The sequence below is a fragment of the Nomascus leucogenys genome, chromosome 22a (genome assembly GCF_006542625.1).
Source record: "Nomascus leucogenys isolate Asia chromosome 22a, Asia_NLE_v1, whole genome shotgun sequence".
NCBI lineage: Eukaryota > Metazoa > Chordata > Mammalia > Primates > Hylobatidae > Nomascus > Nomascus leucogenys.
Genome location: NC_044402.1, coordinates 3289930 through 3314814, shown reverse-complemented (window position 1 = coordinate 3314814; position 24885 = coordinate 3289930). Strand labels below are relative to the sequence as shown.

Sequence of the window (24885 nt, the reverse complement as noted above, 5' to 3'; positions counted from 1 at the left end):
GGGGGTCTTGCAATGTCACCTAGGCTGGTCTTGAACTCCTGAGCTCAAGATAACCTCCCATCTTGGCCTCCCAAAGTGCTAGGATTACAGGTGTCAGCCACCACAGCTGGCTGGGCATATGTTTTATTATTTATTTATTTATTTATTTATTTATTTGTGAGACAGAGTCTCGCTCTGTCACCCAGGCTGGAGTGCAGTGGCGCGATCTTGGCTCACTGCAAGCCCCGCCTCCCAGGTTCACGCCATTCTCCTGCCTCAGCCTCCAAAGTAGCTGGGACTACAGGTGCCCGCCATCACGCCCGGCTAATTTTTTTGTATTTTTAGTAGAGACAGGGTTTCACCATGTTAGCCAGGATGGTCTCGATCTCCTGACCTCGTGATCCACCTGCCTTGGACTCTCAAAGTGCTGGGATTACAGGCATGAGCCACTGGGCCCGGCTGACCCAATATTTCTTATTGTCTGTCTTTTTGCTAACAGCCATCCTAGTGGGTGCAAAGTGGTATCTCTTTGTGGTTTTATTTGCATTTCTGTGATGACTAATAATGGTGAATATCTTTTGATGTGTTTATTAGCCATTTGTATATCTTCTTTGGAGAAATGTCAATTTGGATCCTCTGCTTTTTTTTTTTTTTTAATAGACTTTATTTTTAGAGCAGTTTTAGGTTCACAGCAAAATTGAGTGGAAGGTACAGAGAGCTCCCGTCCACCCTCCTGTGCTCATTTTGTAATGGTGCAACAGCACAAAACTCTGGTCATGGATTCTAGCTTCATGTCCATCACAGGTGGCAGTGAGTGCTCCTGCTCCAAAGGTCCTCACTCCAGGACACACGCTGATGAAGTTTCTCTTCTATGGCATGGGGAAGAGAAAGAGGAAGTGGCAGGTTCCCCACTGACTCTTTAAGCCTTCAGCCAGAGATAACAGGTCACCTCTACTCACATTTCAGTCGCAAAGCAAGTCATTCAGCAATTCCTAACTTTAAGGGGGTGTGAAATTCTCCCGTGGACCTGGAAGGAGAGGGTCTGAATATATGTGGACACCCCTAAAGACTCACGGGAGTTAAATAAGGTTCTTTTGTGCAGGACTTGTCATTGCCTCTCCTGGGCCACCTGGCAGGCGGCAGGTGGAGTAGCACCGACATACTTGACTGGGGAACCCTTCTCTTTTTTTTCTTTCTTTTTTTTTGAGATGGAGTATCGCTCTGTCACCCAGGCTGGAGTACAGTGGCGCGATCTCGGCTCACTGCAACCTCTGCCTTCTGGGTTCAAGCGATTCTCCTGCCTCAGCCTCCTGAGTAGCTGGGATTACAGGCCCATGCCACCACGCCCGGCTAATTTTTTGTATTTTTAGTAGAGACGGGGGTTTCACCATGTTGGTCAAACCTCATGAGGTCCTGACCTCAGGTGATCCACCTGCCTTGGCCTCCCAAAGTGCTGGGATTACAGGCGTGAGCCACCACACCCAACCTTTTTTTTTTTTTTTTTTTTTGAGACAGAGTCTTGCTCTGTCGCTCAGGCTGGAGTGCAGTGGCGCAATCTCGGCTCACTGCAAGCTCCGCCTCCCGGGCTCACGCCATTCTCCTGCCTCAGCCTCTCCGAGTAGCTGGGACTACAGGCGCCCGCCACCATGCCCGGCTAATTTTTTATATTTTTAATAGAGATGAGGTTTCACCGTGGTCTCGATCTCCTGACCTCGTGATTCGCCCGCCTTGGCCTCCCAAAGTGCTGGGATTACAAGCGTGAGCCACCGCGCCCGGCCTTTTTTTTTCTTTTTTGAGACAGAGTCTTGCTCTGTCGCCAGGCTGGAGTGCAGTGGTGCAATCTCGGCTCACTGCAAACTTTACCTCCCAGGTTCAAGTGATTCTTCTGCCTCAGCCTCCCGAGTAGCTGGAATTACAGGCGCAGGCCACCATGCCCGGCTAATTTTTTGTATTTTTAGTAGAGATGGGGTTTCACCGTGTTAGCCCGGATGGTCTTCATCACCTGATCTCATGATTCACTCGCCTCGGTTTCCCAAAGTGCTGGGATTACAGGCGTGAGCCACCGTGCCCAGCCCGGGGGACCCTTTTCTCCCAGAGCATCTCATGGAACATGTGTTCTCTGGAATCCCATTTGGGAACCACTGTCTTGGCTGGTGGCTACTTCCTTTTTTTTTTTTTTTTTTGAGATGGAGTCTCGCTCTGTCACCCAGGCTGGAGTGCAGTGGCGCGATCTTGGCTCACTGCAAGCTCTGCCTCCCAGGTTCACGCCATTCTTCTGCCTCAGCCTCTCCGAGTACCTGGGACTACAGGCGCCCGCCACCACGCCCGGCTAATTTTTGTATTTTTAGTAGAGACAGGGTTTCACCATGTTGGCCAGGCTGGTCTTGAACTCCTGACCTCAGGTAATCCACCCGTCTCGGCCTCCCAAAGTGCTAGGATTATAGGCGTGAGCCACCGTACCCGGCCTGGTGGCTACTTCCTAAAGGAGGGGTTGGCAAACTTTTTGGAAAGGGCCAGTGAGTAAATATTTTAGGTTTTTCAGACCATATGGACCAATTACTAGATTCTGCTGTTGCAGTGCAAGAGCCGCCGTATGTAATATGCAAATGAATGGGTGTGCCTGTGTTCCAATAACATTTTATTTATAGACACTAAAATTTGAATTTCATACAATTTTTCTGTGTCACAAAATATTATTTTTCTTTTGATTTTTTTCCAACCATTTATAAATGTGAAAAACCATTCTTAGCTCATGGGCTGCACAGAAACAAGTGGTGGGCTAGATTTGTGGATTGCTCACCTTGCCCTAGAGGACAGAGTCCCAGCACCTTTGCCTGGCATTCAAGCCCCGTCACCTTCCCCAGTTCCGTCGTCTACCATGTCTCTGCACAGAGCTCAAGCATGGCCATGGCAGATGTTTTTCTAGGATCAAATCACACTCTTTCACTCTCAGGGCCTTTTCCCAGTCTGTTCCCCCTTCTGGAATGTCCTTCCAGCTCTTCTGTCCCCAGCTTTGCTTGGGAATAGTGGGGCCTCCCTTAATCTGGGAGGAATCCAGAGCTTCTGCCGCTGGTGGCTCCCTCACTTCCTGGCGCTGCAGAGTCGGCACCCCCGCCCCCGTGCAGTGTTCTGGAGCTCTGTAGATGTGTTTGCTTCCCCAGCCACACCATGAGCTTCTGGAGGGTAGGGACTTTGGCCTCCTGAGTTCTGATCCCTCAGGCCTGCTATCGTTGGAATGTTTCCCCAAAAAAGCACAAGTTGGAAACTGAATTTCCAGTGGAACAGTGTTGGGTCGCGGGGCCTGATGAGAGGTGGTTAGGCTGTGAGGGCTCTGCCCTCATGAAAAAAAATTAGCTGGGCGTGGTGGCGGGTGCCTGTAATCCCAGTTACTCTGGAGGCTGAGGCAGGAGAATCGCTTGAAACCGGGAGGCGGAGGTTGCAGTGAGCCAAGATCGCGCACTGCACTCCAGCCTGGGTAACAAAAGCGAAACTCCAGCTCGAAAAAAAATTAAAAAATTAAATAAATTATTTCCGTTCTTTATTAATTACCCGTCTCAGGTATTCTGTTACAGCAACACACCATTGACTCAGACAGAAAATTGGTATGGAGAACTGGGGCTGCTGCTGCCACAAACACCTGAATATTTGGAAGGGCTTTGGAACTGGGTGATGGGTTAAGCCTGGAAGAATTCAGAGAAGCAGGCTAGAAACCACCGACATTGCCATAAAGGGAGCATTCGGAGGATTCTGGTGAGGGCTCAGAAGAGAACAGCTACAGGGAGAGTGGAAAACTTAGAGATTGCTTAAGTGATAATGACCAGAATGCTGGCGGGAATGTGGACAGTGGAGTCTTCTGACAGGTCTCAGATGAAAATGAGAAACAAGGTATTAGATATTAGAGAAGGGGTCATCCTTATTATATAAAGTGGCAACAAACTTGGCCATATTGTTTCTATACCTGATGATTTTATGAAAGGCAGAATTATTTTTCCTTTTTTTTTTTTTTTTTGAGATAGGGTCTCGCTCCATTGCCCAGGCTGGAGTGCAGCGGTGCGATCATGGCTCACTGCAGCCTCGACCTCCCTGGTTCAGGTGATCCTCCCACCTCAGCCTTCCGAGTAGCTGGGACTACAGGTATGTACCACCATGTCCAGCTAACTTTTGTATTGCTTTAGAGATGGGGGTCTCACTATGTTGCCCAGGCTGGTCTCAAACTCCTGGGCTCAAACAATCCTCCCACCTAAGCCTCCCAAAGTGCTGGGATTACAGGCGTGAGCCACTGCGCCCAGCCCGATTTTTTTTTTTTTTTTTAGACAGAGTTTTGCTCTTGTCGCCCACGCTGGAGTACAGTGGTGTGATCTTGGCACACCGCAACCTCTGCCTCTTGGGTTCAAGTGATTCTCCTGCCTCAGCCTCCTGAGTAGCTGGGATTACAGGCATGTGCCACCACGCCAGGCTAATTTTTTGTATTTTTAGTGTAGATGGTGTTTCTCCATGTTGGTCAGGCTGGTCTTGAACTCCTGACCTCAGGTGATCCACCTGCATCGGCCTCCCGAAGTGCTGGGATTACAGGCGTGAGCCACCCTGCCCAGCTGAAAAATGATTTAAAGATGAAATTATAATGAACAGGGAAGCCAAATGGGGAGATCTGGAAAATTTGCAGCCTGGCCATATAAAGCATGAAAGGCATGTTTAGGAGAGGAAATCAAGGCTGTGGCCAAGCCGCCACTTTCGTTTTTTTGTTTTTTATTTTTTGAGATAGAGTCTCACTCTGTCGCCCAGGCTGGAGTACAGTGGCGTATTCTCGGGCCCTGCAACCTCCACCTCTTGGGTTCAAGCAATTCTCCTGCCTCAGCCTCCCGAGTAGCTGGGACTATAGAAGCATGCCACCATGCCTGGCTAACTTTTTGTATTTTTAGTAGAGACGGGGTTTCACTGTGTTGGCCAGGATGGTCTCCATCTCTTGACCTCGTGATCTGGTTGTCTTGGCCTCCCAGGCTGGCCTGGGTACCGCTCGACTCACTGCTCTGGAAAGTACAACCTGTAAACCTTGGCGGTATCCATGTGGTGCTAATTCTGCAGGTGCAGATTGCAAGAGCTGTGGGGCCATGGCTTCCTCCACCTAGATTTCAAAGGATGTTACCTACAGCCTGGGGGCCCAGGCAGAGACTTTTTGTAGAGGTGGAGCCACTGCAGAGAACCCCTACTAGGGCAATGCCTTGTGGAGATGGAGGACAGTGAGGCTGTCCCCAAGACAAGAACTGTAGGCTGGGCCCGGTGGCTCATGCCTGCAATCCCAGCACTTTGGAAGGCCGAGGCAGGCGGATCATGAGGTCAGGAGTTTGAGACCAGCCTGGCCAACATGGTGAAACCCCGTCTCTACTAAAAATACAAAAAATAGCTAGGGGTGGTGGCAGGTGCCTGTAATCCCAGCTACTTGGGAGGCTGAGGCAGGAGAATCGCTTGAACCCGGGAGGCCGAGGTTGCAGTGAGCTGAGATTGTGCCATTGCACTCCAGCCTGGGTGACAGGGCGAGAGACTCCATCTCAAAAAAAAAACAGCTGTCTAGCCTAAAAGCAGCAGCAAAGCCCTCAGGGCGAGGCTGTCTGAGGCCTTGGGGGGCCCAACCTCCACACCAGTGTGCCCAGAAGGCAGCACATGGACTCAAATATTATTCTGGAGTCTTAAGATTTAATGACTCGGCCGGACGCGGTGGCTCACGCCTGTAATCCCAGCACTTTGGGAGGCCGAGGCGGGCAGATCACGAGGTCAGGAGATCAAGACTATCCTGGCTAACAGGGTGAAATCCCGTCTCTACTAAAAATACAAAAAAAAAAATTAGCCAGGCGTGGTGGTGGGCACCTGTGGTCCCAGCGACTCGGGAGGCTGAGGCAGGAGAATGGCATGAAACCAGGAGGCGGAGCTTGCAGTGAGCCAAGATCGCGCCACTGCACTCCAGCCTGGGCAACAGAGCAAGATTCTGCCTCTGAAAAAAAACAAAAAAATTTAATGACTCCTGGCAGAGTGGCTCACCCCTGTAATCCCAACACTTTGGGCAGAAGAGGCGGGCCGATGGTGTGAGCTCACGAGTTTGAGACCAGCCTGGGCAACATGGCAAAACCCAGTCTCCATAAAAAATACAAAAAATTAGCTGGGCATGGTGGCCACCTGTAATCCCAGCTACTCAGGAGGCTGAGGTGGGAGGATTCCTTCAGCCTGGGAGGCAGAGGCTGCAGTGAGCCGTGATCATGCCATTGCACTCCAGCCTGGGCAATGGGAGTGAAACCCTGCCTCAAAAAAAAAAAAAAAAAAAGATTTAATGTTGTCTGCCTACTCGGCTTTGGATTTACTTAGGACCAGTTACCTCTTCTTTCTTTCCCGTTTCTCCCTTTTGGAATGGGAATGTCTAGCCTATGCCTTATTTTGGAAGTATTTAACTTCTTTGATTTCACAGGCTTGTGGTTGGAGAAAATTGACCTCAGGATGAACGGTGCCTGTGTCTCACCCATCTCTGATTTAGGTGAGGCTCTGAAGTCTCAACTTTTGAATTGGTGCTGGAGCAAGGTAGGACTTTGGGGCTATTGGGATGGAATGTATTTTGAATGTGAAAAAGACATGAATTTGGAGCATGAATTCCAGGGATGGAATGCTAGAGTTTGAATACATTCCCCAAAACACATGTGTAGAAACTTGATCCCCAGTGCAGCAGTGTTAGGACGTGGGGACTAATGGGAAGTGTTCGGATCAACAGGCCTTTGCCCTCGGGAATAGTTTAATGCCGTTATTGAGTGGGTTTTTTATTGTGGGAGTGAGTTCATGATATAAGGACGCATTCAGTCCCCTTCTTTCTCTCTTTCTCTTCTTTCCACCTTTCACGAAGTGCAAAGTCTTACCAGACGCAGGCCCCTCTATTTTGGACTTTCAGCCTCCAGAGCAGTGAGAGATAAATTTCTGTTCTTTGTAAGTTACCCATATCAAGTATTCAGTTACATCAGCATATAACACACTAGTTCCCGTGGGGTGTTGCAAAAGTCACTTCTGGCTGGGTGTGGTGGCTCATGCCTGTGATAGCATTTTGGGAGGCCAAGTCTGGGAGGATCACTTGAGTCCAGGAGTTCGAGACCATCTTGGGCAACATAGTGAGACAGGATCTTTACTAAAAATAAAAAAATTAGCTGGGAGTGATGATGTGCACCTGTAGTCTCAGCTACTCGGGAAGCTGAGGAGGGAGGATTGCTTGAGCCCGGAAGGATTGCTTCAGCCTGGGAGGTCGAGGTTGCCAGGAGCCATGATCACGCCACTGCACTCCAGCCTGGATGACAAAATGAGAACCCTTCTCAAAAATAAAAATAAAAAATAAAATGAAAAAGTTACTTCCTCCCTTGGGACCTCAGGCTCCATGTCTTTCAGATGGGAGCAATGTCTCCTGCCCTGGATGCCTCCTGAGATTGTTCTGAGGGTGGAATAAGGCTGGCCCCAAAGGAACCGTGACCAGCAGAGAGCTGACCTTGGAGGATAATGGCTGACACCACTGGAATTTCGTTTTGGGGCACTGATCCTGTGCTAGGCACCATTAGAAGTGACCAGGAGCAGAACGCCCAGGCCCTGCTGAGAGGGGGATGCGGCGTGGTGACACAAAATCCTGTGTGAGCCATCATGGTGACCCCAAAGCTGTGTGAGCCATCATGCCTGGCCATTTAAATCATTTTCAAATGTACAATTCAGGGACATACAGTACATTCACGATGTCGCACAACTTCACGGTCTCCACGGTGAAGTTCCAGCAGGAAACCCATGTCCATGAAGCAGGCACTCCCTTCTCCCCTCCGTGTGCTAGGCCAGTGCGGGGAGAGACATGATATGGGACTGCCAGCAAGGCAGATGCTAGGGGAAGTCGAGGGAGATGGCTGGAGGAGAGGAGGGTCTTCGGCCATCCCCTGCGTCACTCCCAGGAGCCCCAAGATGTGCGCGCAGCAGAGGAGACTCTGAGACACTTTCTCCTCTAGACCAGGCACTGCTGAGCACTGGAGCAGTGCAAGCAGGACAGCGAGACCAAGAGGCCCTGGGCGGGGTGAGGTCTGGTGAGGGAGAGAGATACAAGAACCAAGAGTCCCAGGGCTGCAGCTGAGACAGGGCTGGTAATGAGGCACAGCCCTGGAGGGGGCGGGGGTGGGGACCTGCCATGGATGGGATGGACAGAAGGCTCCTGGAGGAGGTGACATGTAGGTTGGGTAAGGCAGAGGAAGCCTGGGAAGATTCAGGGAAAGGTGTTCCGGCCTAGGAACAGCTGAACGCCAGCAGGCCTCTCCGTGTCACACCCCTGCCTACTAGGGCCATCCGTCTCTCTGTCTGTCTGTTCCAGGGAGAGTTCCCCGGTTTGTCTTTTACTGAAAGATCCTGGAGGAGGGGAGGGCTAGTTGTCACTCTTGTGCAAAGGCCCTGAGGCGGGTGCAGGGTATGAGGGGGAGGGGAGACATGAGGCCAGCAGTCCAGTGGAGGATGGAGGCAGGGTCATGCCTCATGTGCCTGAGGCCAGCTGTGGAGTGCTTGGAATTTCATCCTTGGCCCACAGGAAATCCCAGTAAGGACTGGGGGTGGGGGGAGGGTGGCGGGGGTTGTAAGCCAGGAAGGAAGGGATCCAGCCTTTGTTTCAAAGATGATCTCTGGCTGTCAAGTGGTTAGGGGATGGCAGTTGGAAAGGTGTCGTGGTATCTAAGCTGGTAGAGGAAAGAGTACAGCCCAGTTATCCCACCTCCTAGGGCACCCTCGTGTCACTCTTGACTGGCCCAGTACTTGCAATGTCCTGGGGAAAAGCCCCATGTGTCTGTCATCTGTGAATGAGAGGTGAATGGAGGCCCATCTAGCTGGGCCAGGCCTGACCGTCCACAGGACTGAATGTCAGCAAGCCTTTCCACGTCCCAGCCCTGCCCACTAGGGCCATCCGTCTCTGTCTGTCTGTCCCAGGGAGAGTTCCCCACTTTGTCTTTTACTGAAAGATCCTGGGGGAGGGGAGGGCTAGTTGTCACTCTTGTGGACAAGGGGTAGGTCCTCACCCAGGAAACCTTTTTCTTTTTTTTGAGATGGAGTCTTGCTCTGTCCGCCAGCCTGGAGTACAGTGGCATGATCTAGGCTCATTGCAACCTCCCCCTCGGGTTCAAGCAATTCTCCTGCCTCAGCCTCCTGAGTAGCTGGGAAGACAGGCGCCCACCATCATGCCTGGCTAATTTTTGTATTTTTAGTAGAGATGGGGCTTTACCATGTTGGCCAGGCTGATCCCGAACTCCTGACCTCAAGTGATCCACCCGACTCGGCCTCCCAAAATGCTAGGATTACAGGTGTGAGCCACTGTGCCCAGCCCAGGAAACCACTCTTGGAAGGCAGTTTCTAGACAGAGAAAAGAACACCCTACTCTCTGAGGGTCTAAATGTTGGTGTAGCCGGTATCTGTCTGCTGAGAGGCTGCTGGGAAGCCAGTGCTCTGCTCAGTATCTATGTCCCTGCCAATATATCTACACTCTTACTGGGGTCTGGTTTAAATGTCCCAGCCTGACCCCAAGACAAAGTCAGCAGTAGTGACCGAAGCAGCCCCTGCTGCGTGGCAGGCTCTGTGCTGGGCACGGGATTCCAGACACACAGGATTGAGACCCTATCTTGCAGAGCTTAAAATTCGGGCTGGGGGCAGGGAGGAGGGAAACACAAGTAGCCCTAAGCATGGCTCATGACAACTATGATCAGTGCCAGGAGTGGGGACACCAGGGCCTGGGACAGGGGGCTGAGGCGGTCAGGAGGTTCAGAAGGGCTCCCTGGAGAAGGGGGCCTGCGAGCTAAGCTGTGAAGGCCAAGTGGGCATGATCTGGGTCACGTGGCCTAGTGGGAGCCTCACCTCTGGGCAATCCTGGGAAGGGAGGTCCCAAAAGTGGGGAACTTGAGGCCGGCTTAGGCAGGAGGCCCTCTCCTCTCCTGCACGGAGACCTGGAGACCTGCTTCAGCCTAGGTCTGAGCTCTGCCCGAGCTGGTCTTCCCACAGGCCTGTGGCCCCTTGAGGGAGGCCTCACACTGGTTCCAGGCCTGCTGCTGCTGTCCCCCAGTGCCTCACGGGAAGCTTCTTAGACAGAATGAAAAGCATTCCTGAGACAGTGTAAAGAAAGGGCGGGGCGGCTGGGCAGGAAAGGGCCTGGCCCACACTTCCCCTCCCAAATCTTACTGCGATGACAAGCTCCCTGCCTGGCCTCCATTTGTTCATCTGGACTGGGAGGGTGCCCTGGCTGCAAGGCTGGAGTTAGGATTGACATAACCGTAAAGTGTGGATGTGACCCACCAGGAGCATGGGGATGAGGACTCCTTGGGGTGGCCTTCTTGTGGGAACGGGGTGGGGCACCCATGCTGGCCTTGGCACCCTAGCAAAGGTGTGGGTGTGGAAAGCCAAGCCTGAAGTCTCAAGGCCTGGCAGGGAGGCCATCTCCCCCAACACCCTGGCAAATGAAGGATGCAAAGGAAACGAAATCTATAGAAACGCAGAGACCCTGAATGATGTGTTCTTCTGGGTCTTGTTCCCCCTCATTCTTTCTGTTATTTAATTATCTCTATTTTCCAAACAGCTTCCTTGAGATATAATTCATAGTACATGCCATACAATTCACCCATGGGAAGTGTCCGATACAGCAGAGATATAATTCATAGTACATGCCATACAATTCACCCATGGGAAGTGTCCAATACAGCAGTTTTAGTATATCCAGAGTCATGCAACCATCACCACAATCAATGTTAGAACATCTCACCAGGTGAGGTGGCTCACGCTTGTAATCCCATCACTTTGGGAAGCTGAGGCAGGTGGATCACGAGGTCAGGTCAAGAGATCGAGACCATCCTGGCCAACATGGTGAAACCCTGCCTCTATTAAAAATACAGAAAATTAGGCCGGGCGCGGTGGCTCACGCCTGTAATCCCAGCACTTTGGGAGGCCGAGGCGGGCGGATCACGAGGTCAGGAGATCGAGACCACGGTGAAACCCCGTCTCTACTGAAAAATACAAAAACTTAGCCGGGCGTGGTGGCGGGCGCCTGTAGTCCCAGCTACTCGGAGAGGCTGAGGCAGGAGAATGGCGTGAACCCGGGAGGCGGAGCTTGCAGTGAGCCGAGATTGCGCCACTGCACTCCAGCCTGGGCGACAGAGCAAGACTCCGTCTCAAAAAAAAAAAAGAAAAAATACAGAAAATTAGCTGGGCATGGTGGTGCGCGCCTGTATTCCCAGCTACTCAGGAGACTGAGGCAGGAGGATCGCTTGAACCCAGGAAGTGGAGGTTGCAGTGAGTCGAGATTGTGCCGAGATCGCACCACTGTACTCCAGCCTGGCGACAGAGTGAGACTCTGTCTCATATAAACAAAAAACAAAAAACAACAAAAAAAGAACATCTCATTACCTCAGAAAGAAACCCTGTACCCATTTGCAGTCACTCCACATTCCCCTCTCCCTCAGCAACCAACAATCTGCTTTCTGCCTGTTGTGGACATTTCATAGAAATGGAATCACACACTATGTGGTCTTCTGTGACTAGCTTCTTCATTTAACCTGTTCAGGATTCATCCATGTTGTAGCATCCTTTTTACGGCTGACCCATATTCCAGTGTGGATAGACCACACTTTGTTTAAACATTCATCAGATGAGGGACATTAAGTATGAATAATACTGCTATGAACATTTGCCCACAAGTTTTTGTGTGGACATATGTTTTCAGTTCTTTTGGGTATATATCTCTGAGTGGGATTTCTGGGTCAAATGGCAACTCTATGTTTAACTTCTTGAGAAACTGCCAGACTATTTTCCAAAGCAGCTGCACCATTTTACATTCCCACCAGCAGTGGCTTCCAGCACTTGTTATTGTATCTTTCTGATGAGTGCTATCCTGGTGGGCAAGAAGTGGCATCTCTTTGTAGTTTTTTCATTTCCCTGACAGCTAACATTGAGCATCTTTGCATGTGTTTCTTGGCCATTTTTTTTTTTTTTTTTTGAGATGGAGTCTCGCTCTGTTGCCCAGGCTGCAATGGGGCGATATTGGCTCACTGCAACCTCTGCCTCCCAGGTTCAAGCGATGCTCCTGCCTCAGCCTCCAGGTAGCTGGGATAACAGGCACCTGCCACCGTGCCCGGCTAATCTTTTTTTTTTTTTTTTTTTGAGACGGAGTCTCACTCTGTTGCCAGGCTAGAGTGCCGTGGCGTGATCTCTGCTCACTGCAACCTCTGACTACCTGGTTCAAGCGATTATCCTGTCTCAGTCACCCCACAGCTGGGATTACAGGAACGCACCACCACACCCAGCTAATTTTTGTATTTTTAGTGGAGATGGGGTTCACCATGTTGGCCAGGATGGCCTTGATCTTCTGACCTCGTGATCTGCCTGCTTTGGCCTCCCAAAGTGCTGGGATTACAGGCGTAAGCCACTGCATCTGGCCACAGCTAATTTTTTTTGTTTGTTTTTTCGAGACGGAGTTTTTGCTCGTCACCCAGGCTGGAGTGCAATGGCGTGATCTCTGCTCACTGCAACCTCTGCCTCCTGTATTCATGCGATTCTCCTGCCTCAACCTCCCGAGTAGCTGGGATTACAGGCGCCCACCACCATGCCCAGCAAAATTTGTATTTGTAGTAGAGACGGGGTTTCTCCGTGTTGTTCAGGCTGGTCTCGAACTCCCGACCTCAGGTGATCCGCCTGCCTTGGCCTCCCAAAGTGCTGGGATTACAGGCGTGAGCCACCACGCCCAACTATTTTTTTTGTATTTTTAATAGAGAAGGGGTTTCACCATGTTGGTCAGGCTGGTCTTGAACTCCTGACATCAGGTGATCCATCCTCCTCGGCCTCCCAAAGTGTTGGGATTATAGGTGTGAGCCACCGCACCCGGCCTTTGTATTTTCAGTAGAGACAAGGTTTCACCATGTTAGTCAGGCTCATCTCCAACTCCTGACCTCAAGTGATCCCCCTCGCCTCAGCCTCCCAAAGTGCTGAAATTACAGGTGTGAGCCACCGTGCCTGATCCTTCTTGGCCATGTGTATCTTTTCTTTGAAGAAATGTCTATTCAGACATTTTACCCCTTTAAAAATCGGGTTATTTATCTTTTTATTATTGCTTTCAGATGGAGTCTCACTCTGTTGGCCAGGCTGGGGTGCATAGGTGCCATCATAGCTCACTGCAGTTTCCAACGCGTGGCCTCAAGTGATCCTCCCACCTTAGCCTCCCAAAGTGCTGGGATTACAGGTGTGAGACACCACATCCAACCTCCGTTTTTTTTTTTGTTTTTTTTTTTGAGATGGAGTCTTGCTCTTTCGCCAGGCTGGAGTGCAGTGGCATGATCTTGGTTCACTGCAACCTCCACCTTCTGGGTTCAAGCGATTCTCCTGCCTCAGCCTCCCGAGTAGCTGGGATTACAGGCGCCTGCCACCATGCCCAGCTAATTTTTTTGTACTTTTAGTAGAGACAGAGTTTCACCATGTTGGCCAGGATGGTCTCAATCTCTTGACCTCATGATCTGCCTGCCTTGGCCTCCCAAAGTGCTGGGATTACAGGTGTGAGCCACCACATTTGCCAGGTTTAATGTCTCTTATCAGACATATGATTTGCAAATATCCTGTCTCACTCATTATGTGGATTGTCTTTGCAATTTTTAAATGGTATAATTTGCAGGACAAGTTTTAATTTTTTGTATTTAGTAGAGACGGGGTTTCACCATGTTGGTTAGGCTGGTCTTGAACTCCTGACCTCACGTGATCCACCCGCTTCAGCCTCCCAAAGTGCTGGGATTACAGGCGTGAGCCACCATGCCCACCCAGACAAGTTTTGATTTTTATGAATTCCAATTTTTCTTTTTCTTTTGTTCCTTATCCTTTTGGCATTGTAATTAAGAAGACTTTGCCTACCTCACGGTCACAGAGATTTAGGTTTTCATCTGACAGTTTTATAGTTTTAGGTCTTACAATTAGGTCTATGATTTACTTGCTTAGTTATTAACATTAACAAGTTCTAGTGGTGAGTCTAATAACTTCTGTGATTTTGGAGATGAGTATAAGTGCTATTTTGAGGCCGGGCGCGGTGGCTCATGCCTGTAATCCCAGCACTTTGGGAGGCCAAGGTGGGCGGATCACGAGGTCAGGAGTTCGAGACCAGTCTGGCCAACATGGTGAAACCCCGTCTCTACTAAAAATACAAAAATTAGCTGGGCGTGGTGGTGCGTGCCTGTAATCCCAGCTACTCAGAGCCTGAGGGAAAATAGTTGGAACCCGGGAGGTTGCACTGAGCGGAGATCATGCCACTGCACTCCAGCCTGGGCAACAGAACAAGACTCTGTCTCAAAAAATAAAATAAAATAAAATAGAAATAAAATAAATAAATAAATGTTATTTTGAGATATTTCCAGTGACTATAATGTGTTGAGACGGAATATCATCTACATTCATAACTGAAGAAAATGCTGGATTTCAGTTAAAGGTTGATTTTTTTTTTGAGACAGGGGTCTTGCTGGAGAGGCCTCAAAGTACCTGGGATTATAAGCGAGTGCCACCCCACCTGGTGTTAAAGGTTAATTGAAATAAAGATGTAATTACCAGCTCTGGTTCATGGTCTCCAGAATTCTATCCATGGATTCCAGGTTCAGAACTCTTACGATGGCTAAAATTCCTGCCTGAAGTCTCAGTTTTCCAATAGTTCTTTGGGGGCTTGAAACCTCCCAGGAATGGCTTTAGGGTGTTTTCCTGACACTTCCCAGCCCTGGCCCATACCCTGCCCTCTGCCTGGCTCCATTCTTGGGGAAGGAATTCCTTGCCAAGCAGAATTTTCGAACAAGCCCAAATACAGTAATAATAATAATTAGCAGCAGGAAGAGCTATCAACACTGGGGTAGGAAAGCCTGTACCTGTCTCTCCTTTTCCTGATCCCGTTCCTTCATTCCTGAACTGAAGGAGACTGAGCCCCTTTGTGCTTTGATGACTCCATCACTGGGGTATGTTCATCTGATGGTTGATTTTGCTGTACCAGGTACTTCCTTTCCCATTTTCTAATCATTTTATAACACATGCTGACTCTTTTCCCTTCCCTTCTCCTTTTCCTGGGAAAATACAATGAATAAATAAACATCGATAGTGAAAATTAAAACAAAATTATAAACACTGTATGTTTAGCATCAGACCAAGCATCGTGCGGACACCCTTGCCCCTGGCCATCCCAGAATCCCTGGGGCAACTCTGGCCTTGGTTAAGAGGCTCCGTAGCTCCTGGCTTAGCTGTGCCCCGGCTCCTCCCCTCACATCATCCCTGACTCTAGGAAGATATTTCACCTCTGGGTGCCTCAGCTTTCTCATCTATAAGGGTGGGGGATGAGATGGTCATAGTTTTTTGTTTTTAGGGTGGGGGACGAGATGGTCATAGGGTCATAGTTTTTGTTTTATACAGACGAGATCTCGCTATGTCAGTGGGCGCCATGGCTCAAGCCTGTAATCCCAGCACTTTGGGAGTCCGAGGCGGGAGGATCACGAGGCCAGGAGTTCAAGACCAGCCTGGCCAATATGGTGAAACCCCATCTCTACTAAAAATACAAAAATGAGCCGGGTGTAGTGGCGGGTGCCTGTAATCCTAGCTACTCGGGAGGCTGAGGCAGAGGTTGCAGTGAGCCGAGATCGTGCCACTGGACTCCAGCCTGGGCAACACAGTGAGACTCCGTCTCAAAAAAAACTAATAAAAGGAAAAAGGCAAGGAGGAATCCCAACGATGACAGGTTGAAAGCTGCAGAGGAGACTGATGGGGAGTGACCTGTGAGGTAGCAGGACCAGGTGAACTGGAATCCCCAGCTCCAGATAAGTGAGGGTTTCCAGGAGGAGGAGTGGTCGACTCAGCTGCTGCTGAGCTCAGCGAGACCAAGAAGTGACCCCCGGATTGGGCAGCAGAGAAGTTGTAGGTTACCTTAGCAGCAGTTAAGGGGTGGGGACGCAGCCCAGCTGGGTGGGGTGATGAGAGGCTGGGACGGGAAGGGGTGGAGGAGGCGAGTGTAGGGAAGTCTACGGAAATGTCTGAGGGGAGGGAGAAATGGCCAGAGGCAGGACAGGGTTTGGGGGCAGGAGTCGGTCCAGAGTGAGGCTGATGGCACAGAAAAGCCTCGAGGGGAGGGCAGCGGGAGGGGGTCCTAGGCCTGAGGAGGACGTGAGTACCCAACAGGGAAGTCTGTCTGTCTGGGGACTGGGAGAGGAGAAAGATCCTGAAGGCTTTCGTTTTTCTCTGAAGAATGAGGTAAGGCCACGGGCTAGGAGCCCAGGCAGAAGGGGCTGTGGGAGGTGTAAGGAGAGGGGAGCACGCATGAGGTCTCACTTTCAGAGTGGGAGTCTCACCGAAAAACATGGTAGGGCTGCCGGCTTTGTGGATGTGTTAGAAGTGTGGGATCACAAATTCCCAATCCCAGGGCTGTGTGTGGAACCCTCTCCCCAAGCGATGGGAAGGCGAGTGTCCTTAAGGTTGGGGTTCCCTATGCTGGAAGGATGGACTCTATTACAGTCATCAGGCCAGGAGGTAGGAACTGTTTTCTGTATTTTACGGTTGGTAAATCTGAGAGCTTCAGGCCAATACAGTATCCGTGTAGCATTAGGGTCAGACAAAATAGAACAGGGCCCGGCACATGTTAAGTGTTAATATTCGTTGGAAAAAGAAAAAAAAAAAAAAAAGAATGCTTGTAAAGTCCACTGCTGCGCCCCTACTGGTAGCCCAGCCTGGCCTCAGCCTTGGGGGCTGGCGGGTGGAGAGGGTGGCCTTGTGTGCTCTGCTATCCCTGTTGCCTTAATGACCCAGTATCACCTTTGTGCCCTTGTAGGTTGATCCTTCTAGTCTGGTGGCAGAACTTTGTAGACACCAAGCGAGCGGGGCAGCGTGTTCTGGACCTCATTCCTCACACAGGGCTCACCTCGGGATGAGTCAGAGGCCTTAGCCAGTGGCCCAGCCCCGGGAATGCCACCCTGGTTCTGTACCCTGCCCAGGCCAGCTGACAGGGTGTATCGGGGCACACACCTGCAGCATCCAGGGCTCTCCAAGGAGAGGGACGTCCTTTAGAGGACAGTCTAAGAGCTGCGACCCTGAACTTGGTGGGGGAAGGGCTTCTATACCAGGAGGGCTCCCAGCCCTGTTTCTTAAAGGCCATTTAAGCAGAAGTGAACGTGGTCTCTTCAATAAAGTTAATAATGGTTCATGCTGCAGAAAATGTTCAAGAGAAAACCCTGCTTATTTATTCAGGCTTTAAAACCATAAAACTCTCAAATTCTCCCTGTAGCTATTTATATCCAGAGCTAGTCCCCATATTAAGCTCAGGTTTGAAGTAACTTAAAAGAAAAATAGCCATCCCTGCTTTAAAAAGATTTCCCGTATAGACCTCCACTGGTCTAATTCCGAAGGGCGCGTAGTTTCGGGGTTGGCTGGGGGTAGGGCACCGGGACCTCCAAGGCAGTTACACCCCTCAGCCTTCCAACAGCTGTACGGATGCCCGGTGGTACCCCTCCAGGGCAGCGGCTCTCAGGCTAGCCTCAGCCGACCCCGCCCGCCCGCACCCCGTGTTCTCCCTCACGGGGGTGCCGGGGGCAGTGGGGAGGCGGTGCGGGCGGCAGATCCGGAAAAGTGGCTGCCCTCGCCCCGGAGGAAGTTGACCCTCCTCCCGTGCCGAGAGCTTGGGATGAAAATAGCTTCTTCCTCTTTACCCTTCCTGGACCCCCGCCCCAGAACGACTGGGCCCCTTCATTCATCTTTCAGCGGCCACCCCGGCGGCTTGGGCGTCCCCACGCCGGGACTCTGTGCCCCGGGGGCCCACGGGGACCCTCCCTTGGGCCTTTGCCGCGGCGGCGCGCCCCGCACCCAGGCCACCCCGGGGGCCCAAGCCTCCCCCACCCAATTAGCGGGCAGCATCGCGGACCCGAGTCCCCACGCGGCTCGCGCCAAGGGAGGCGGCAGCCTGGGAAGCCCGTCCCCCGCGCCGCGGCCCCCGCCCCCGCCAGCCCCGCGTCCCCTGGGAAAGGCGGGGGCGCAGCGAGTTTCCCCCAATTAGTTTCCTCTTTGTATGGAGTCTTAGCGCGCCCGTACCCCTCCGCGCAGCGGAAAGTAGTCCCGGCCCGGCGCTCCGCGGCTTTCCAGCGCCAGTCACATTTTACTTTGAGAAGTCGACGGGACTCTCAGCGGGGTCCCTCGGAGGGGGGCCAGAGGCCGCGGGAGGCGTGCGCGGGCAGCAGGGGCGGGGGCCGCGGCCAAGGGGAGGGGGCGGGGAGGACCGCGAACTCCTCGCCGCTGCCAGGAGAGATGGATCATGGGGCGTAGGGAGATGGCAAACCTCAAACCACGTACGGCGGGCGATACGCGTCAACCGAACCTCGCCAACGGAAGCCCGGAGCCGCCCCTCCCCGCTCCCCCGCCCCGCCGCCCCGGACGGACGGGCGCGCGGAGCCAACCCGGCTGCCGCTCGCTGTCCAAATCCCACCAGAGCCAATGGGAGCGCGAGGGGGGCGGAGCCATCCCGCGTCAGTTGGGCTGCGAGCCCCCCTCCCCCGGCGCCCCTGCAGGCCCCGCCCCTGCCTCCTCCCCTCTCCGCTCGGTGCTCCCGGAGTAGTTGGTGCCAGTGAAGTGAGGGCGGCGATGAGAGCGAAAGTTGCGCTCGGCTCGTCGCTGGGGGCTTGAAGCGGCTCTGCGCTCTGCCTGTTTGGGCCTCCCCCGACTCGGACTCGCGCCCGTGGGCTCCCGTAGCGCCCGCCCGGGCCCGCGCCGGCCCCGCGCCCCCTCCCCCGTCTCGGCGCCCCCTCCTCAGGAGCCGCGGGTCCCCGCCACTTTCGCACGGCCCCGGCCCCCGCCGATGCCGGCCATGGTGGAGAAGGGCCCCGAGGTCTCAGGGAAGCGGAGAGGGAGGAACAACGCGGCCGCCTCCGCCTCCGCCGCCGCCGCCGCCGCCTCCGCCGCCTCGGCCGCCTGCGCCTCGCCAGCCGCCACTGCCGCCTCGGGCGCCGCCGCCTCCTCAGCCTCGGCCGCCGCCGCCTCGGCCGCCGCCGCCCCCAATAATGGCCAGAATAAAAGTTTGGCGGCGGCGGCGCCCAATGGCAACAGCAGCAGCAACTCCTGGGAGGAAGGCAGCTCGGGCTCGTCCAGCGACGAGGAGCACGGTAGGTGGCAGCCGCCCCCGCGGCCCCGGGCCCCGCGCCCCGCGCCGCGCTGACCGCCGTGTTCTGCTTCTCCCGCAGGTGGCGGTGGCATGAGGGTCGGACCCCAGTACCAGGCGGTGGTGCCCGACTTCGACCCCGGTGAGTAGCGGCTTTGGCCGGCTGGCGGCGGGGATGAGCGGGAGCCCCGGGTGCCCGGCGAGCCCGAGGGGGCGGGAGCCCGCCGACAACTTTCTTTTTGTGTGTGCGTTCGCCCTGCTGTCCGTGGGGAGAACAGCAGGGCGAGGACGAGGAGGCGCACACGCACACGCACACGAGTGTTCTGCAAACGTGCCTCTGCACCCGGGGGAGGCCAGGTCGCCCCCAGCAGGGCCGGCGCCGCTGCCCCCTTGCGCCTCCGAGGACTGCGGGTGGCGTCGGAGGCGGCCACACCTGGCCTGGGGGCCCTGGGGGTCCCTGCGTCCAGGTGAGCTGCGCCTCGGCCAGGGGTAAGGGTGGCAGTGCTGGAGAGTTAGCGTCCTGCGAGCGCCCCGGACTTAGGAGGTCCCCAGAGACCCCTTTCTCGGAACCCTTCCCAAAGGCTGCTCCCCACGCCTTTGCTCCTCCTCCCAGCCTCTGGGCTCTTGCAGGCTCCTGACTTCCATCCAGAAGGCGAGTAGAAGAACGACCCCCCAAAATCAGTCAATAAAAGAAGTGTGTTTTCCAGAGGGCGCCTGCCTGGGGAAGAGAGTCGCGCGTGTGGCAGTTTGATTTTAGGACCTATTTGTAAATGTGTGTATTTCCTTTTTTTTTGGAGGAAGAGATTATGAAATTGAGAACCATCAGAAGCTTTAGCCTAACAAATGCTTTTCACCTACAAGAAAGCCTTGCACCCTAGAATGGAACACTTACTTCCCTGGCTGCTGTTCTGTGTAGAAGCAAATTTAAAGTGGTACAAGAAAAAAAATCCAATCAGACAAAGGAATTCGTCAGATTTTAATGCATGAGATTCTAGCCAGTGTCTGTATGAGACTGTCTTTAAAGGTTGTTGATGTGGAAAATGTTTGAAAGAACGTAGGATTTATTTCAGGAATAAAATTCAAAAGAGCATCTTGTAAAGCTGGAGTTAACAATCCTCCCTGGTTGGAAGGCTTTTAGAGCTGGGGTTCTTTATGTAGGTTATACCACTAGTTTATTTGAAAAGATAAATGCATACATGTTTTTTCCTTGGAAACAAGACTCCAGAAAATTGCAATGATCTAGTCCTTGAGAAAGGTGATTGCTCTCAAGCTGTTATTAAGGTACTAAACTGCACTTTGAAGTGAAAATACATAGAGGTCCTAGGTGAGCTCTTGGACACTCTGGAAATAAATGACTTCCTAAATTGGCCTTCTAAATTTCGATTCGTTGACGTAAATCTGTTAAATTTATTTGTCTAGTACTCGCATTCATGTTAGTGTTTTTGATAGTTTCCTCTTCTCCCCAATTTTTTTTTTTTTTTTTTTTTTTGGTAGTCACTTCTCATTTATGAGTGACAGGATAGATCTAGGTGGCCAGGCTATTTCTCTTGTATGCTTGGCTCCTCCGTTCCTTGGTTGGCCACCAGGGGAAGCATACTGTTTCTTGGTTACAGTTGACCCTGTCTTCATTTTGTAGGTCAAGTCTATCTTTGCTTTAAAACACAGAACATTAAGCTTGTCACCAAATTTTCCTAATGTATTATTTTTAAAAATCGACTTCCACAAATCTCTGAGTAAGTTGGTAGGCTTTTTGATACATTTTTGTTAACATAAATTTTGAAAACTTTATTTAGATGAGTTGGATGTGACTAAGGAAAAGGGCATATTTGTCAGCAACGGGAATTAGATTTCTGACATTCATCGAAATATTGATGTCAGCTCTACATTGTTAGTAATGAGTTTGACTTCTTTGGAGTTGTACTTTTCTTTGAAGTTGTACTTTTCTTTGAAACAGCAAATATAATATTTTGAACTGTCTTTGGGCTTTTTGTTGGAATAGATATGAGCATAAACTTGCTAGCGACCAGCTATTCTAAAATGGAAAACATTTATCAGATTGCAGTAGCTCACACCTGTAGTCCCAACACTTGGGGAGGCCAAGGCTGGAGGATCTCTGGAGCTCAGGAGTTGGAGACCAGCCTGGGCAACGTAGTCAAACTCCGTCTCTACAACAAATAAAAAAATTAGCTGGGCATGGTGGCATGTGCCTGTAGTTTCAGCTACTTGGGGGGCTGAGGCTGGAGGATCTCTGGGAGGTCAAGGCTGCAGTGAGCAGTGATCTGGGCATTGCACTCCAGCCTGGGTGACAGAGTGAGACCCTGTCTCAAAAACAAAAGGGAAAACATCTAACTGTTCTGCTGCATAGTCTTGCTGCCAATTGGTTGAGTCTTGATATTAAAATTTCCAAATTTTTTTTTTTTTGAGACGGAGTCTCGCTCTGTCCCTCAGGCTGGAGTGCAGTGGCGTGATCTCGGCTCACTGCAAGCTCCGCCTGCCGGGTTCACACCATTCTCCTCCCTCAGCCTCCCGGGTAGCTGGGATTACAGGCGCCCACCAACACGCCTGGCTAATTTTTTGTATTTTTAGTAGAGACGGGGTTTCACCTTGTTAGCCAGGATGGTCTTGATCTCCTGACCTAGTGATCCGCCTGTCTCGGCCTCCCATAGTGCTGGGATTACAGGCGTGAGCCACCGTGCCCGGCCCCAAATTTCTTCATTTTGTGCTTGTTTTAATCTGGAAAGGAATCTAACTGGTGTAAAGTAATTTCAAACCTTGTTTTGCCAACCTGAGCAAGGGGACACAGTCCTAGATATGGCAGAAAATTGAGACTTTACTATTTCCTTGTCGTTTTTTATGTGTCTTCTCATTTAACTCAAAAGCTTAAGGGGAAGGAAGACTTCTATTTTAGAATAGAAATGATACAACATTTTTTTTTTTTTTTTTGAGATGGAGTTTCACTCTTGTTGCCCAGGGTGGAGTGCAATGGCGTGATCAGGGCTCACTGCAACCTCTGCCTCCTGGGTTCAAGCAATTCTCCTGCCTCACCCTCCAAAGTAGCTGGGATTACAGGCATGCGCCACCGTGCCTGGCTAATTTTTTGTATTTTTAGTAGAGACAGGGTTTCTCCATGTTGGTCAGGCTGGTCTGGAACTCCTGAACTCAGGTGATCCACCCACCTCAGCCTTCCAAAGTACTGGGATTACAGGGGTGAGCCACCGTGCCCAGCCAACATGTTTGTTTTATGGCAAAATTCTTTCTTAGCTCTTTAAGACTTAAGACAGGTTCTTTCCATGACTGCAACTTAAGAGTGGTGAATTGAGTAATAAATTAAGAATTGAGAGTTTGATCCTTACTAGTTTTTATTTCCTTCTCCTACTTGTTTTCTTTTTTTTTTTTTTTTTTCTTTTTTTGAGACCAAGTCTCACTCTGTCGCCCAGGCTGGAGTGCAGTGGCACGATCTTGGTTCACTGCAACCTCCACCTCTGAGGTTCAAGTGATTCTCCTGCCTCGGCCTCCCGAGTAGCTGGGATCACAGGTGCCCATCACCACACCCAACTAATTTTTGTGTTTTTAGTAGAGATGCGGTTTCACCATGTTGGCCAGGCTGGTCTCAAACTCTTTGCCTCAGGTGATCTCCCTGCCTTGTCCTTTCAAAGTGCTGGGATTACAGGCGTGACCCACTGCACCTGCCCCTCCCCCCACCTTTTTTTTTTTTTTTTTTTGAGTCCAGTCTTGATCTGTTGTCCAGGCTGGAGTACAATGCACAATCTTGACTCACTGCAACCTCCATCTCCCAGGTTCAAACGATTCTCCTGCCTCAGCCTCCCAAGTAGCTGGAACTACAGGTGCGTGCCACCATGCCTGGCTAATTTTTGTGTTTTTAGTAGAGACGGGGGGTTTCTCCCATGTTGGCCAGGCTGGTCTTGAACTCCTGACCTCAGGTGATCCACCCACCTTGGCCTCCCAAAGTTCTGGGATTTCTGGCGTGAGCCACTGCACCCGGCCTTTTTTTTTTTTTTTTTGAGATGGAGTCTTTCTCTGTTGCGCAGGCTGGAGTGCAGTGGCACAATCAGCTCACACAGCCTCCGCCTCCCGGGTTCAAGCAGTTCTCCTGCCTCAGCCTCCTAAGTAGCTGGGATTACAGGCATGTGCCACTATGTCCGGCTAATTTTGGTATTTTTGCAATTTTTTTTTTTTTTGAGATGGAGATTTTTCTCTTGTTGCTCAGGCTGGGGTGCAATGGCACGATCTTGGCTCATCCCAACCTCCATCTCCGGGTTCAAGCGATTCTCCTGCCTCAGCCTCCCGAGTAGCCGGGATTACAGGCATGGGCCACCACCACACCCGGCTAATTTTGTATTTTTAATAGGGATGGGGTTTCTCCATGTTGGTCAGGCTGGTCGTGAACTCCTGACCTCAGGTGATTTGCCTGCCTTGGCCTCTCAAAGTGCTGGGATTACAGGCGTGAGCCACTGCGCGGCCCTAATTTTGGTATTTTTGGTAGAGATGGGTTTCACCATGTTGGCCAGGCTGGTCTCGAACTCCTGACCTCAGGTGATCCACTCACCTCGGCCTCCCAAAGTATTGGGATTACAGGTGTGAGCCACTGTGCCCGGCCTGATTTTTTTTGTCAGATTTGACTTATTTGCAGTATGCCAGCTTGACCCTATTTAGGTTTGAAAGCAAATGGTTGGAGCTAAGACTATCTGATATTTCCTATACAGTTCAAAGGAAGATTTAATTCTGTCATCCCTTACAAAGAGTGAATGAGGTGGATAGAGCACATTAGTCCTAAAATCCTGATTCAGTTCTTTTTTTTTTTTTTGAGACAGAGTCTCGCTCTGTTGTCCAGGCTGGAGTGCAGTGGCGTGATCTTGGCTCACTGCAAGCTCCGCATCCTGGGTTCATGCCATTCTCCTGCCTCAGTCTCCCGAGTAGCTGGGACTACAGGCACCTGCCACCACGTCTGGCTAATTTTTTTGTATTTTAAGTAGAGATGAGGTTTCACCATGTTAGCCAGGATGGTCTCAATCTCCTGACCTCGTGATCTGCCCGCCTTGGCCTCCCGAAGTGCTGGGATTACAGGCGTGAGCCACCACGCCTGGCCCTGATTCAGTTCTTATAAAATAATTAATACCTAGACTAGATCGGTGTAGTGTGGCATTGCTTGGTAGTTAGAATACCATTTGTGTTTACACTGAAATAAAGAGTTTTACCAACTTTTAAAGAGTTAAAAAAAAAAGTTAAAAACCTAAGTGCAGCCCTACACTTTTAACTTAGGCTTTGTTCTTACATGTGTTGTCCAGACTGCCTTTCCATGCTGTCTGCTGTAGACTATGCTGAGTTCTCATTGGTTTCTTTTAATACTCAGTAGTTACAGAATAATAGGGTAAGAGGGAGGATGCTTATCTATCCTACCTCTGGTTAGTTCTTTCCTATATTAGCAAAGCATCACTTATTTTGAAATGAATAATGTTTTTCTTTCCTTTTTTTTTTTTTTTTTTTGAGATAGGGTCACACTCTGTCACCAGTATAGTGGTGTGATCATGGCGGCAGTGAACTTGAACCTCCTGGGCACACGCCATTCTCCCACCTTTGCCTCCCAAGTAGCTGGGACTACAGATGTCCACTACCATGCCTGACTAGTGTTTTTGTAGTTTTTGTAGAGACAGGGTTTTGTCATGTAGTCCAGGCTGGTCTCGACCTCCTGGGCTCAAGCCATCTGCCTGCCTTGGCCTCCCAAAGTGCTGGGC

At 51.2% G+C, this 24885-nt stretch overlaps 1 protein-coding gene across 1 annotated transcript in view; it reads left to right on the top strand.

Annotated features, from left to right (window-relative positions):
• Window positions 1-18594: 18594 nt before the first annotated feature.
• The window catches only part of RCOR1 (REST corepressor 1), a 135499-nt gene continuing 129208 nt past the window's right edge, over window positions 18595-24885 (top strand). The window contains exons 1-2 of the mRNA XM_030803192.1: window positions 18595-19136; window positions 19215-19274. Of these exons, the coding sequence (XP_030659052.1) occupies window positions 18833-19136; window positions 19215-19274 (364 nt within the window). The 5' untranslated portion in view covers window positions 18595-18832. The remainder of the gene's footprint in view (window positions 19137-19214; window positions 19275-24885) is intronic.